The sequence below is a fragment of the Heliangelus exortis genome, chromosome 2 (assembly GCF_036169615.1).
Source record: "Heliangelus exortis chromosome 2, bHelExo1.hap1, whole genome shotgun sequence".
NCBI classification, from domain to species: domain Eukaryota; kingdom Metazoa; phylum Chordata; class Aves; order Apodiformes; family Trochilidae; genus Heliangelus; species Heliangelus exortis.
In genome coordinates this window covers 77,003,064-77,019,573 of record NC_092423.1, presented here as the reverse complement: position 1 = coordinate 77,019,573, position 16,510 = coordinate 77,003,064, and the positions used below count along the sequence as shown (strand labels likewise).

Here is a 16,510-nt window from a genome sequence, read left to right as displayed (position 1 = left end):
TGAAAAACAGTGACAGATTTTTAATGTGAATAAAACAAGTATAATTTTTACCAGTGATGTACAAGTTATGCTGATAAAATCCACACAAGCTCCACTTTCTGTTTAGGGCACTGAAAAAAAAACCCAATGCACCAAAGCCACAGTGTACATATTTTACTCAGTAATTTAAGAAAAGAACATGCTGAGACTGCCTTTTTACTTCACAGACAGCAACATGCCAATTTAGATCTCATTTAGTGAAATACAAAATTGAAAACTGTTCCAGTGCAAAGCAGCAAGCATAAAAAGCTGTCTTTATGTTCAAGGTAGAAGATTTAGCTTTCTAAGAATGCACCCTCAAAAACTAGCAAATTCAGGGCCGCTGGAGGGGAAAAAACCCAACATACAAGTAATATGTAATTACAGAAATGTATAACAGATATTGTATTGCCATTTGACTGTAACTGGTGTTTTTTTCCCGTCTGTTTTCTTCTGAATGGTATTTCCCCTACAGTCATAAGCAGAATTTCTAATCATAGTCCTGAAAACTCTGGAGCAATTTCCAAGTAGTGCACTACAATTAGTTTAGCAAAGAAGGTAACTGCTGGAAAGCACCTAGATGCATTAAGCAAGGTAAAAACAGTAAAAATCTTTTTTTTCATGGTGTTTGATGGGGTTTTTTTGTATAAAATCTCAGTTGCTAGTGTCCTTTACCAGGAAGTACCAAGTAAAGAAATATTTGTTTGTTTTGAGGGACTTCTGTTTAAAAATGTTTCATCTCAGAAAATAACAGTTCATTACTTCTGCAGGCTTTGGAGAGAAAACTGCAAAACTTTATGCTCAAGTCTTTTTGTGTGTTGAACTTGGTAATACCTGTTAAAAAAAAAAAGTGCTTTGCTTTGTTTAAGCTACAATATTCTAGATATATTCTACATACATTCTTACTGCACTGTCATTAAGCCTGTTTGCGTTTTTTCCCCATTAATGTTAAATCATTTAGTGTTGTTGCATGCTTTTTGACAGATGCTGTGTTCCATCCTTAAGACACAGGTTTCTATTTGCAAGCTGAAACTATTTGAATTTCTGCAACCTGGGAGGCAATGACTAATATGCTACTCTTTTTGCCACACTTATCTTTTGAAATGTGTCATAAAACATTCAGTTCTTTCCAGATATTATATACCAACACTAAATCCAAAAATAACCTTTGCTAAGAAAACAAATTTTGCATCATGTCCTCATTTTTAGAAGTATTTTACATAAAGTCTGACCTCATTAATATTCTCAGGCATTAGCTTTGTCAATTCAACTATGAAATATATATAATTTGAGGATTATAAAACCTTTCCAGTTGTTCTTGTGTGGAAACGTTGGGTGGAGAGAGTGGACTTTTTTGTTGAATTTATGTATTCAGCCAGTGACATTTGAAATACTTTTATTCAGTTAATGCAAACACAAAGTTTTATTAGGAACATTACTACCTTGGGTAGTTAGTTTCGGTTGTTTTGCAATTAAGAAAAAATAAATTTCATCATGTGGCTGACATAAGCCCCATCTATAAGTAAAAAAATTCTAAATGGAAAAGATTTCACCTGTTTTTTCAAAGTTCACATGCATTACTGTAATGAAGCCTGACACATGATGTCATAGCAAGGCTTTCACTTAATTACTTTAAAGAAAGGAAACATAACCTTATCTTCATGAACATTGCTACAGTGAAACAGTTCCAAACACAACAAGCACAGAATTTGCAAATTTCACTTTGTAACTCAGGTACAGTTAATATATTTTTCAGTGCCATTTTGTAGTACACTATTTTGCTCTGTGGACTTACTCTGCCGTGTAGTTCTTTGAAGAGCTGTGAAACACCACAGCTTTTCTATACAGCTGCTGAGTGACAAATGTGGCTAAGTAAGAAACTTAAAAATTAAAAAAAAAGGAACTAATATTTCAAGTGGAGTCACTGTTGAAACAGGACTAATTCTGAAATGGCCAATGTAAAACAAGAATGTATTTTCAGACAAACCTGTCAGTCAGTTGTCCAAGCAAGACATTTTTTAAAGGAGATGTCGGTGTCAAGAGCAGTCCAACACAGATTTAATCCACAAGAAGAGCAGTGATTAAAAAAAACAAGGTAATGATTTTAATTCCTCTATACATTTGTGATAATTCCTAGTGTTTCAGAAAACACTTGTTTACAAAAATTTCTATCAGTTTCATGTGACTTAGAGGCTTCATGATGATACAAATACTTACCATTGCCATATTAACCTTTTATAGTGTTTCCTATTCGAACTGCACTCTCAATACTGTTTGCTATTCTAAATACACTTTTAAAAAAAATCATGTTAATTAAATTCCCTTACAGCCAGCATCTTTGCAGTTGTTCTCCCAGTCTTAGCATCACTCAGAGAAAGTGCATTCTTATGAGGTAAATTCCAGAAGACAAATGCTTTTCCATTTTCGGGCCAAATTTCAAAGTGAGCATCATCCAAAATGCTCACACTTGAGTGGACTTTTTTCTATCACAACACTGTTTTCCTACTTTTTACTATTCTAACATTTTTAATAGTACTGGTTATACTTGAGTAACATGCGATTTTGAAAGGTTTATCACCTACACTCTGTGCAGGTTTCTATCCTGTTTGGAGGTTAAAAAATGCGCATGAGAACTTGGTGATGTATTTTTTGCTCCTGGATCAGAGACCGACAGCCTCCGACATGCTCCATATGTCTGTCACATATACACACAGCTTTACAGCACTGGGCTTCTTCTCCAAGTATTATCTTGCCCAGGGAAGTTGAGTTTGCTCCCTTCCTGGAAGTGTTCAAGGCCAGGCTGGATGGGGCTTCAAGCAACGTGGTCTAGTGAGAGGTGTCCCTGCCCATGGCGGAGGCGTTGGATGGATCTTTCCTTCCAACCCAAACCATTCTACGATTCTCTTACGCGGCACCTGGCAACTGAGAAGCAGCTGCCGCCGATATTTAAGAGAGTTTATTATTGTTTGCAAGCTTGGGGGATTTTCATTTAACTACTTTTATTTTATAGGAATTCAAGTCTTGAGTTTGCGCTTTACAAGGAGCTGTTTTACAGAAACAACACCCCAAACGCTGCTACAAAAACAAACGCAAGCCTTCGCTGCTCGGGAACCACGATTTCAGGAGAGCTCAACCCTCCCATGTGACATTGCCTCAGGCACTCCCTCACGAAGCCGCTCGGAGGGGATGAGGCTGGGCCGGCCGTGCTGCTGCCTCTCACGGATGCCCACCGGTACCAGGCCTAGCTCGACTCCCTGGACCGCTGGACCCCAGATCCCAAGAGGGCAGCAGTGGGAGCCCTCTTTGGGCTGAGGGGCACGGCAGCGTCCATCTCCCTCCGTGACCTTCTCGGCACTGGTACCGCCCGCCCCCGCTCCAGCAGCCTCACGACCACCCCTGGCGAGAACGGCATTTTTCGTCCCCCTCCGCCGCCAACGCGCATGCGCCGGAGGCCGGGGCCGGCTGCGTTTCGGCGCCGCGTCGCGGTGCCCCGACTCGGAGCTTTTTGCGCGGCGCTGTCCGGGGCAGAAGGAAGGAAGCGCAGGCGCGTACCCCCGCCCGTTCCGGCGTGCTGACGCCCGGGCGGAGGATGCCGGGGTCCGGCGAAGCGGAAGCGGCTGCGGAGCGGCGCAGAGGCCGGGCGGCCGCTCCCTTGTGCGGCGCCGCGGCCGTTGCGGTGGCGATGGGAGCGCCCGGCGCGTCCTGGCGGCCGTTGTGAGGCGGCCCTGCCCGGCCCCACCGGGATGAGTGGACAGCGGCGGGCGGGGAGGGCCGCGCCGGGACGCGGCGGTGGCCGTGGCGGTGGCGGTCTGCCTGCCCCAGAAGGACCCGGCGAGCGGGCGGCGGCCTCTCGCCCTCGGCGGGGTGGAGCTGTCGGTGCTGCGGCGAGCGGCGCCGGTCGGTGTCGGGCTGGTGGTCCCCCTGTAGGACAGAGTACGCCGGAAAGGTGAGGCCTTGGCTCCCCCCAGCGCGGTGCGGCGGTAAGGGTAGGGCTGCACGGAACCAGGGGGTCAGCGTTCCCCGGGCAGTGGGGTGGAAGTCATCGGGAATAGGCGTGCGACGCTTGTCCCGAGTTTCCCGGGGTAGAGCAGGGCCCGAGTGCGAGAGGACGGGGACATAGGGGGAGGGAGGGAGGGCCGTGGCGGGTTGGAGGCTGTAACGTGAAGGTCAAAACGTGCTGTACCGTAGTCTGTGCCACGGGTATTCACACTGCCGGTTCTGAGGTCAGCAGCCTGAGTAGCAACGGTGAGAATCGCCTGAACACCAGTGTAGCAAATGCAAAGAAGCTCATGCTTTTTTGGGAGACTCATGGATCAATTTAAGCTGAAGATCCCTGAAAATTAACCATGCAGGCAGATCCTAAGCTTTTGGTGAGCTTGCTAGAATACAGTTCTGTTGTAATAACTTGGAAGTCATATTAGAGGACACAAACATCACACCAGGCAATAATCCTGGTGCAGCGAAATGTTTGCAGAGCACAAGGTGAGTTTGTAAAACTTACCTTGTGGGAGGTCTGAAACTTGTTTTGTTTGGATTTCTATTAATCCTCAGGATTTTAGGTGATAATGCCCCTGAAGAAAAGCAGGCAGTCACTGTGGGTTGTGTTTGAGGGTCTGGCACAGATTAACATCCTTAAGAAATGAAATTGTCTTGCCAAGAAGATGAGTTTGAGAAGAACTCGGGTGCTGTGTCATCTCACTAAACTATTCTGGATTTTGTTCCTGGTTTTGAATTATTTTGAGTACCCTCTGAAACCTTTGAATGTAAAATCAAAATATTGTAATTTTCTTGAAACATGTGTTTTCATTGTTCTGAGATATACTCTTCATATATTTCTCCATTCTTCAAAGCCAGGATAATTTTCAAGGGTGGATGACAGAACCAAGCAGCCTTCCTGCGAGTGCAGAACAGACAGAGAAAAAAGAGAGTGCTGCAGTACGGTTGATGAAGCATGAAAAGGAAGTTGGTGTTCCTTCTAATGAACTTGCTTCAGTAAATGCAGCTGCTGACCATAAAGAGCAATTTACATCAGAAGTAAGAAGAGACTATATGTACAGAAGTACTGGCAGACCTGAAAAGACAGATGCATTTAAATCACTTGTGACAGATCACGATGCCTCTGGAAACTGTGAGCTATACCTGCCTGTGTCAACTAGTTATTCAACAATGGAGTCATCTGAGGACAGGTGAAGATTTATTTTTTTAAATTTTTTAAAAAAATTTTCTTTTGAAAAGGAGATCTACTTTCAATTTCTGAAGGTGGACTTCTTGGCAAAACCTCCTATGTTAGCATCTTGGTGAAATAACTCTAAATGTCAAATCTGAAAATTTGATGGCCACCTTCACCCTTTAGATAAATTGCTTATTTTAGTAGGTTTTTTAGTGGTCTTATTTCTCTGCCTAAGGGAATAACTGACACAACTATAAGCTCTTAAGGGCAGGATGCAGAGCATGGGGAAACTAAAAACTGAATGCAGATACTCTGGTAGCTCTGTTTTATCCTTGTTAACACTTTGTTAGGTGCATAGAAGGATTTTTTTGAAACCTAACACTTAAGCTTTTTGTTTGCTTTTTGTAAAGCTTCTGCTATAGACTGAAATAAAAATTTAGTTGTGTGATTCGGATGTGTCAGAAGAAGGCTTTAACAAAAATATTTGGTATCTGGCAGAAGGAATAAGTTTAAAGGTTTTTTTTAAAAAAGATGCTCCAAACATCTGAAAACAAATATATGCACATTAAGAATGGCTTTATATAATTGAAGAATACAATAATAAAGAGTAGAAAGTGATGCCTAGTTAATCCTCTTTCTATAGGTATCCAGTGAATTATTTTAGGCAACGTCCAAAATCTACAATAAGTGCTGACTTTGTGAGAAAATCGCTAAAAATAAGTACATGTTTTTAAGGATGCTTTTAGAATCTCTTTTATGCTTGAATTACTCTATAACTTAAGCACCATCTAATATGCTAACATGAGGGTTTTTAATAGTAATACACATTTAACGTGAACACACAGATTTGTGTATGTACAGATGAAATATATTTTGTTTGTTGACAAAAGTGTGGTACACAAGAATCTCTGTCCTGATTTTTTAAATTAGCTGCTATTTGATATACTAATTGTATCTTATCTGAGATCCCTTTACATGCATTAGTAATAGCAACGAGTTTAATCTGACATAAAAAAAAAAATCCATCCCTTTATGACAATGAACAGAGAAGACCTTTAGTGTTGTTTTTGGTTTCATATGGTATCTTCAATACTGGTAGTTCTGTTCCTGCAAATCTGTTAGTATGAAACTATATTTTTGCCCATAGGCCTTTTTCCTTTCTCTCCAGCTTAGTTTTGCTTGCTGTTGCCTTAACTTGTTGGAGTTTAGTAGGCTTTTGTTTGGTGGTGTGGGGCTTTTGTTGTTTGTTATTAAAATGCAAAGCCCAGGATACTTGTAAGTAAAATCTGCCATCCTGTTTTTTTCCATGGTATCTGTGGTTCAGCAGAATCTGATTTATTAGTTCAAGATTTTTTAAGTGTTTACACACAAGACACTCTTTTGTTTCTTTAGTGCACGCATATTTTTATTTAATTATTCTACCTTGTCTGTTATTTTCATTCTATTATCAAATATTAATGTGAAGATGAATGGGGAAAGGCTTTGCTTTCCACATATTTACTTAACAATTGCCATGCTAAAACAATGCGAAAGTGTACTTTAAACTCTGAAATAAGAGTGCCTGTGCAGAGGTATTGCAGTGCTTACTGCACTGGTTTTGAAACAACTTGGGTAAATTGCAGTACTTTGTTTACTCTGGATGTTAATCTGTCACGTTCTGAACCTATGAGTTCTGTTTTGTCATCTACCAGAAAGAAGATGGGGTAATCTCTGAGAAGGGAACATGACACTGCTTACTCTACGTCAGACTTATTTTTTTGAAGAACCTCGTTATAATAATAGTCATTATATATATATAAACTATGTTTATATAACAAAAACCTAGTTTATTATGTTGAGCACTTTTTGTGCATTATGTCCTAAATGTAGTCGAGGATGTGTCCCAAAGTAATGCTTCTTTCCATCCCACCACCTCCCATGGTATTCCTTGTAGGTGCAGGTTTGTTCATGCTCACAGGGGGAAGTTGTTTCTTTATAGTTTAATATTTAGCTGATGGATAAGCAAGGCTAGAGATTTCTGCTGTCAGATTCTGAGTTGTATTATTTTTTTTGTAATATTTTCAAGATTATTAAATATTCTTGAAATTCTTCACAAACCTTAATAGACCTTAATCTCTGCTGAGAAATAAGATTAGATTTAGAAATTGCTGTTTCTACAGTGCCGCAGTGTAACCAAGAAAAGGACTTGGGTTAAGTATTTCTATGGTTTTTCTTCTCAGCAAGCAGTACTTGTTTTATGGAGTACTGTGTTTGTTACCTACTTCATCTGTTCTTTATCTTTTCGTTAAGAATCATGTATTATTACAAATTGGATTTCAAGCAGCTACTTGAGCACCCAGGAAACACAGTCTGAAAGCTGGTTTGCAACTTGAGTAAAAACTAAATTGTAGTTTCATATGACTGCACAGAATATGAGAGTTTCGTGGTATTAGCCTATATTTGTCTTTATACTAAGCATTTTTTCTCTTCTCAAGGGAAACGTGCAAATAGGTTAGAAATGGTGTGCTTTTTAAGTAAGCTGGTTTGGATACAAAGAGAAGAAAGTACAGAGCTGTAATTTACCAGTGTATTTTTTTTCAAGTTTAATGAGAGTAATTTAATTACTGGCTGGCTACGTGAAACCTTTTCTTGCAGGTTCCTTCCTGACTGCTTTTCTTCTCTTAGCTGTGTAGGGTGGAGCAGGGTCACTGCTTTATTCATCTAGTCTTTTGGAAGCACGCTGTGGTTTGGGGTTTTTTGCATATTAGAGTAGAAGCTACTGATAATACTGTGCAGTGAATAATAACCCTACACTTTTTTTCTGCACATGCACTTTCTTCAGAACGCAGACTCTAAATGTAACCTTTTAGTGGTAAGCCTAAATCATTTACTAATATGTTTGGTGATATGCATTTGGTTTGGGGTTTTTTTGAAGTATTATAGCTATGAAACTGATTTTAAAGTTTATTTGAGATGTAATTACATGACAAATGCCATTCAGAATCACATTTAAAGGAATGAGCAGTTTACAATTTTTGAATACTGCATGGACCTCCATTCTCAACAGAAATGTTAGCATCCTAGCTTTGAAGTCTCAATAATGGTAGGCCGTGCATAGAAGTAATACCATTTTAGGCCATCATTTCCTCCCACATGATCACTTGAGTTCAGAATGTCTGTACATAGGCTCATGGAGACATTTTACTATTTAAATGGTACATACCTTGGCAGAAAAGCTCTTTTTGAGGAAGAAATGTTTATCTGCATTTCAGTTATTCTGTCGGCTGCTGTTTGGATCATGCTTAGATTTTTTTTCTTTGAGTTCATAACATTCAAACCAACTGCAGTCAGCTGGCTACTTATCATCATGATTATTTTGTCACATATTCTGCTCATTGCTAGGCAGATTCTTCAGCCCCAGTGGAGCATAGATACAAAGCTCTGCTGAGTAATGAATTCTTAGCTGCATGCTTAAGTTGCAGTATTCATATACTTAGCAAATAAGGTTTTTTGGCTTGTATCTTTTGCAAATTTATCCTGCAGAATTTACAAATACAAAGTCAGTAGTAGTCTCCATATAATCAGCAGTAGTGAAGTTAGATAATGATTCATTACCAGAGTAGGTGTCATTAGATGAGACAGGAACAGTTGGTTTGGGTTTGGTTTTTTTAATTTTGAGAACTTGTGTTGGTGCTATGAAAATATATAAGATTTGAAAAAATACTTCAAGAAAGTAAATGTTTAAGTACTTGTCTGTAGTTGTAAACAGGAAAAGGTAAATTACTGTAAGATTTTTGCTCTCACATGAAATATATGTTATTTGTTAATTTTCATTGCAGTGAGGAGGACATGTATCGTGATGCAGAGGAAATAGAGAGAGAGAAAATACTGCTTTATGAGACAAGCTCTTCAGGTACATTCAAACTTTGTTTCAAATACAGTGCTAGACTTCACTGTAGCACTAGCTTGGGATGATGTGGCCCTCTTGTTTCTGCACAGGTGTCACTGTAATAGAAGCTATGCATAGTTACTGAATAGTTTAATTTACGAAAAGATCAATTCTATGGAAAACTAGTTGATGGAAGTGTGTATTTCCCTGTGTTTCTATACTTACTTTACAAGAGAATGTGAATCCTTTGTAAAACAGTCCTATAGCCTGTGTTACAAGTATCTGTAATGCTGGTAATGATAACCTTATGTATTGATAATATGTAATGATAACCTTATTAGTATCTGTTTTGGAATGAAGGTTGTTTGGATTCCAAAATAAAATTGTATTTCTTCTTTCTACCATTGTTTCTATCTTACTAAAGAAGATATTAGTAAATAACTACTAATTTACTACTACTTCAGTAGATTGTCTTTTTTCCTTATAGTCTAGCTGCTGAGAGGAGAAACTTGCTAAACATCTTTCTGATTACTAAATAATGAGGAGTACTAGTTTCTGCTCTTTTCAGAAGAGAGGATAAGAGTATTATATTTACATCATTTATTTATTTACATCATTATTTTTGCTCACTTGTAATTTTCAGACCAAGCTGAGGGGTTTTCCCCTCTAATAATAATTACCTGGGTAGGTATAGGTTGTTCTGCCAGTGACCTTTAGCACCAGTGTTAAAGTGATAGATTGTATTTAGAAGTTCAGTACTTTTTCTGTTATTCTGTTTCACAGTTCTCAGTATAATGTCTTGTTTTGACAGAAAATAAACTAAGTGTTGCACCTGAAATAGACATAATGGAGTATTGCAGAAAAGAATGGAGAGGAAATACACCAGTAGCAAAAAGAATGAGAAAGGTATCAGTTGTCTTTCTGTTGAATTTTGTTGGGCTTTTTCATTGTTATGTTTAGCAGGTGATTTCCTATGGGCACAATCTTTAAAAGGGAAATACAATGTTTTCCAGTGTCTGGGTGTAGAGGGAGCTATTGGCTGAAGGAAGGTATTGTTTGTACTTGTTGAAAATGCATTTTTTAGAAAGGCTATTTGTTGGTAGTGTAGGATTTTGATTAATACTATTCTCATTACTATTTTCAATTCAAGTTTTAAATTTAGTTTATTACCATAAAATGGTTATCTTGTGAGCTATTGAAATGGCAGCACAGATAACCAAACTTTGTGACAAAAGGCAAGTAATTGGAGCTGGTGAATTGCATGATTTTTAAGAAGCTTTAATGAATAGGTTCAGTTTTTCTAAGAATTTTCCTAAATTATTTTTTGTATGTTTTGGTCTCCTTTTCTTAGGTTACTCTTGAGATCAAATTATAGAAAAGAAAGCATAAGGTTGAGTGGTTGTGGTGGTTTATTTGTTTGTTTTTTTACATACTTTGAAAATGTAGTGGTATGTATGAGTAAACGTAAAAATTCATTCTATAAATAAAAAAATCATCCACGTGTCACCTTCACAAGATCAGTAAGAGTAAGACTGACATGCAAGGTATTGGACCTTGCTAGGTTAGCTAAAGAGAAGTGCTGAGCTTTAGAAGCTGAGTTTCAACATTACTGCTTCTGCTGGAAGTGCTTGTTTGGGAACAGCAGGGAGGGGACACGTGCTGAGGCATGTGTCAAGATAGTTCAGTGGAAATATAAATTTTCCCTGAGGCAATAACAAACTACATGTGACATGTATTGGGTAAGTGGTATAAAATATTGCTGAAGCTTCTTGTAAGCATGATCTGTTTTTAGAATAATGGACTTTTGTTTGTATGTCTGTATGTTTGGATTTATTTATTTTTTAATTTAAGTGGGTTAGCTACCCACATTTCAGTGATATTTCTGCTCTGTCATCAAATAAACACCACAACCAAAATATCTACTTAGATTTCTTTGGTTTCTTGTTTATTATTTGGCAGAAGTAGGGAAGTTTTTTTCAAAGCATAATTTGTGACGTAAATGAGTAGTGGATTAAACCTTTTTATTAAAAATCACATTAGCATTTGGATGGTAATAATTCCAATGTATCTTATGCTACCATTGCATAATCTAACATTTTCATTAATGCTTTCATATTATTTGGTTTTTGGTTTTTTTTAGGGATATGAAGCAGTTTCTCGGAAGTTTGCATCCATAAGGAGAGTACGAGGTGATAACTATTGTGCTCTCAGAGCAACTCTGTTTCAGGCACTAAGCCAAGCTACCCAGGTACCAAGCTGGCTCGAGAGTGAGGATTTTACTATGGTACGTATCAAACTAATCTTTTGGCAGGAGAGGAATCTTTGTTCTAACCTACTGGATAATCCTACAGTCTCATTTCTCTGTTCTGCTCTATGCTTAATTCTCAGTGTTCTTTATATTCAGCAGTGGTTCAGTTTTCTTGTCAATTTACAGGGATTTTTTAACTTCAGAATTGAATCCAGGTCCCTTTAGTTCCCAGTATATAGTATGTAAGTGTTGCTGCAATGTAACTTGATTGTGTTAATTTCACCCCCTTGGTTTCTTTTTGTGGCTACTAGATGTTTCCCATAAGACATCTAGTAGTAAAACAAATTTAGACAATTTTAGGAGATTTAAAAATAACAAAACCAAAGCAAACCCCAGCTTTCAAAATAAATTACTGTATTTTTGTGTGCCATATATTTTTTTTCTAGAAAGTGGATTAACATATTGGATGCTGCAGGCTTTTCAGAATGAATGTATGTATTACCTGTGTCATAATGTTACTTAAAGTGTTTAAGAGCAACTCCAACTTTATATGAAAAATGGACAGTCCTTATGGAGACAGACTCCATAAGGATACTCCATAAAGATAAGCAAAGTAAGGTGTCTAACTAAGAGTAGGAGAAAAATATTCCAGAATTATCTGATGTCAGCAAAATCTATTTGTTGATACCAATAAACCTGGCAGAAACATGTAAGAAGCTGCCTATACTGAAGGTAGCCCACTTCAGGAGAGTAAATTTCCAATTGTCCAGGTTGCTTCTGGGAACATAAATGACAAATGTCTGATGCAGATTCTGTGCTGTAGGCTGGCAGTCCAGGCAGAACTGCTTGTGTTGCCTTCCTGGATAACTTTAATGCCATCTTAAAAATTCTCATTGTGATCACTATCATTATTAAGTAAACTTCTACTGCTGATTTTTTTTAATTACCAATAAAAATACTTCTATGAAATGTTTCTTACTGTGTCAGTGCATCATAAAAAGATTTTTTTTTTTATAAAAAACATTGTCCCAGCAACCACTGTCTTCACAATGTCAAACTATTATAGATAATTTCACAGTGTTCCTTTCTTTAGCAAATGTGCAAACTTTAAAAAAAATGGTGTACTGAGGTGAACATAATCTAATAATGGCTATTTTTTCCTACTAATCTGTAGAGAAAAATGTGTCACGTGGTAATTAACACTCGTTAAGAGGGAGTGCAACTGAGATAATGAACTAATTAAAATTATAAGCTGTTAATTAATTGAAGCATAGGGCATGTAAGAGAATGTTGACAGCAAGCAATACAATTTCAACAAAGTTTGTTTTTTTCTAAATAAATTGAAACCTATGCTTACATGCACATCTCTAGTTGCAGGAGTTTTTGATTTAAATGATCTTCTCTCAAATTCCAGCTTCCTGAAAGGCTACTGAGCAAATATGACTGGATCCAGCAGTGGCAGCTAAAACAGAAACTGAGCAGGAAGATGGGAGAAATAAGTGATGAAATTAAAGAGTATTTAATGCTTCTAAGAAAAAAGGTTGGAAAAGTATTTGTTAATATTTGGTCATTTGCAAATAAGAAAGTTACAAAGATATTTGAATATGGTGGATTTTGCACTAGAGTACTTTCACTAGTGAAAAAAGTCAGGTTTTTGCATGTATACTTGAATTAAAAAAAAAAGAAATCAAGGGAAGAATGTCTGTTCAGATCTGTGGGACTTTTCTTCCACTGCTTGCAGTAGCCTGGTGCTGGAATTAATTTGTAAGCAGCTCTGCATAAAACTATTAGACAGGTTTCAGTGAAGAGATGAATGAAATAGAGTAACATTTTGCCTCTGTTATTTCTTCTCTTTATTTGAAGGAACAATTTATACTATGGATAAATACTATTGCTACCTTCAACAGATCGTGAAGAAAAAACCCAAGATAATAATGCTGAAATAATTTCAAAGTAGTTATTTGTTTCATGCTTATACATTTTTTATTCCAGACTAACATAACAGGAAAATGGTTGTCCTTTTGGAGTTTGTAATATATTACCTGGCCCCATCTCTCTCCCCTTTGAAAACCTGGAATCTATTTAAAAACTCTTTAGTTTCCTGTCATACTGCACATACTTTTTTTTTTTTTTAAGGCTTCTAAGAATATTTTAGACTGCATTCAAGCAGTTTCTGAAGGTGGGAATAAAAAACACATTTTGAGGAACCTTGTAAATAATATGAAGGACGTAGGATTTATGATACAGGGAACAAAAAGGTGATTATCTTATTGTTTACTGTCGTATGATAAGACATCTCCTTTTATGTTGTTTAGGGACTAATTTAAGCAGAATCAGACTAAATCAACTTGACCTTGCTAGAACTACAGCTGTGGAAATATTCTCGAGTGTCTCTAAAAAGTCTCAGACCTCTTCATAAATTCAAATTGAGTGCCCATGCTGACAGTTCATCTGACAATTCACAAGTGGCTTTTCTTGCACATCTTGCACATTGATGACTGTTGATACATGATGTGTGTGGTTTTTTTTCTTCTTGTAGTGGAAGTATATTAGTGAAATCAAAGATCCTATTGAGAAGCAAGCAGCTTGTGATAAATTGTTTAAAAATGAAGAGGAGGAGTATAGCCTCTACGAAGCGCTGAAGTTTTTGATGCTTAACACTGCCATTGAATTATACAATGATGATAAAAGTGGAAGAAGAGTTCCTGTCTTCTCATGGTTACTGTTTGCACGGGATACATCTAGCAACCCTTGTCAGTTAATGCATAATCATTTAAATCACATTGGTCACAGTGGAGGCCTTGAACAAGTAAGGAGAGATTGTTCTCAATAGTGTTATTTTTCTGTTCTGAAGCTTTTCGTTTCAAGTGGTTTAAGAAGTCACACAGCTTTTGTTGGTCTGCTTAAATTTAATGGTGTAGTGTCTGGTCTTCTGTTGAGAAAAATACAGAATTACTACAAGCAAGCAGTTTTACTGTAAAGGTCTGCCTTTGAAAGGCTGATTTTTCTTTTTATTTTTTTCTTTTTGTCTTTTTATTTTTTCTGGTAGTTGATGCTTCTATCTTCTTCTTATATGGCTAAAGTTCAGAGTACCCTCTAAGAAGGAAAGGATCAGTGCTACAAACATCATCTTGCCTGGCTTAGTGACTTAATGGGCCGAATACTGATATGACAGAATGTCTTCCTTACCTATTTAGGAAAGTAGGATACTCTGTAAAGTACCTTTCTTTTAGCACTGGTATCCTACTATGCTGCTGTTGGGTGTAAAGAGCTCCATGTTAAAGGCATGGTATTTCTGCAGCCACTTAAGAATAGTCTGAATGATCAAGGTACTGGACTAGAGGTGCTTGTGCATATGTGTTCTTAACTTTGAATTTTTTTCTTTGAAAAACTACAACAGGTACTAGTTTAGTATTTTTATGAGAAATATCTTGGTACAAGTATTTTACACATCATATTTCTACTTTTTTCCAAATAGGTGGAAATGTTTCTCCTTGCTTATGCTCTGCAGTATAACATCCAAGTGTATCGACTGTACAAGCACAGTACTGATGAATTCATCACACTTTATCCCAATGACCCAGAGGAGGACTGGCCTGTGGTGATTCTCATAACTGAAGATGACAGACATTATAATATTCCAGTTGGAATGTGCCAAGAGACTGTGCTGTGAACAAGTGATTTTTGGCAGACAAACTTGGGCTGGTTATTGAGATTTCCAATGTTGTTTGGAAACAGAATGGTGATAAAATCTATATTAATAAATCTACAAGTTGAAACCCATGAGACGTTTACATCAAATAAGTACTAGCTTAAAGAATAAATTTTTTTTCAAGTATGGCCTTTGCCTCTTAAAAAAAAAAAAACAAACTTGTGCAATTCTTTTTTTTTAAGATCTTATTCTGAATAGAAATGAAAAACTACAGGTTTATTTCTATTAAGAAGATAGGTGAGGCTGAGGTAAGGCATGAGCTAACCTCCAGCTCCCTACAATGATGAGATAATGATGTATTGAAATTTCTGGAAAAGTAAGCTGGCAGTGTCCTGACTCGTATTTGCAATGCTGCCTGGAAGCAATTTGTACAAATTCTGGGACTCTGGAAGCAATATAATTCTTTTGTAGCTGGAGTTTAATGCCTGCTGTGGTTATAATGCTATAAGAGAGATGTTACTTCAAGTTTTATAATGCTTTGGGGTTGGGTTGGTTTGGTTGTTTTTTTTTCCAACATGAGTATCTCTTATTTAGAAGCCATCTGTTACACTGAAAATACAGTTAAACTGTTAGCCAGCAGTCATCTGTTAAACTGAAAATAAAAAGCTCTTCCCCTGCAAACCCCTTGAGAGGGTCATGGCAATGATATGGGTGTATAAAAGTTGGTTGTTTGTAGGTCACAAATTCAAAACCTACACAGAATTCCCTCTTCAGTTATGACAGCTGATGTGAGAGAACCATGTGCCCCCTGACTTCCATATCTGGTCACGTTACTATTCCTGTAATGTCAATCTTTGCTGGTAGCTGCTGTGGATTTTAATTTGTCTGGGGGGCATGTGAGGTGCAAGTAACCTTCGGGTGGAACTTCTTCATTCTTGGGAGGACTGAGTGGGAGATGCTGTTTCTGCATAAAATTTTTCATTGTGCTTTGCATTGAAGGAATGCAGGATATACCAGATGCTGGAGGTGTTGAAATACCTATTAAATAATAGAAAGTTCACCTTCAGCTTAAAGTATGCCCTACTAGTGACTCTCAGAATAAGAGAATGAAAGTTGACTTAAATGAAATGCTAATTGTGCACAGATCACTTGGCTTCCTTTAGAAGGCCTTCTTAAACAGAAGGGAAAAGATTATAAAAAGTACTTTTCAAATAATCTGGATGAAATGGCACGCAAAACTTCAAAATCTTCTGTTTTGTTCCACTTAACAATTTTAACTTTCATTATGAAAGGTAGTTGAACAACAAGAATGTGTATTCACTGTGTTCTAAAATGCGTTTAGACACATCTTAATGAAGTCTGTTATGTTCTCTGTTAAATTTATGATGTCTGCGTTTTAAAACGACTAGTTTGATCTGTTACTGAAAATTTGGGGGAGCAACAAGGGAACAAAAATAAACCAATTAATCTGGCAGTATCTCGTTTTATGCTCTGTTTTCTCGCATTTTATATTTTTGAGTTGTCAGGTTTGAAACCTTTGTTTCAGTTAGCTAT

At 37.5% G+C, this 16,510-nt stretch overlaps 1 protein-coding gene across 4 annotated transcripts; it reads left to right on the top strand.

The window, feature by feature from the left end:
- Window positions 1-3,182: 3,182 nt before the first annotated feature.
- Window positions 3,183-16,433, top strand: OTULIN (OTU deubiquitinase with linear linkage specificity). Of its 4 annotated transcripts, none has more exons than XM_071736653.1 (8): window positions 3,183-3,964; window positions 4,869-5,204; window positions 9,007-9,080; window positions 9,868-9,962; window positions 11,197-11,340; window positions 12,719-12,844; window positions 13,844-14,113; window positions 14,783-16,433. In XM_071736653.1, the coding sequence occupies exons 1-8, from the start codon at window positions 3,762-3,764 to the stop codon at window positions 14,975-14,977; spliced, it is 1,443 nt and encodes a 480-aa protein (XP_071592754.1). In that variant the 5' UTR covers window positions 3,183-3,761; the 3' UTR covers window positions 14,978-16,433. The 4 variants fall into 4 exon arrangements, with proteins under 4 accessions (XP_071592754.1, XP_071592757.1, XP_071592756.1 ...); XM_071736656.1 differs by having other exon boundaries at window positions 3,834-3,964; window positions 4,873-5,204; XM_071736655.1 differs by lacking the exon at window positions 3,183-3,964 and adding an exon at window positions 4,240-4,388.
- The last annotated feature ends 77 nt before the right edge of the window (window positions 16,434-16,510 follow it).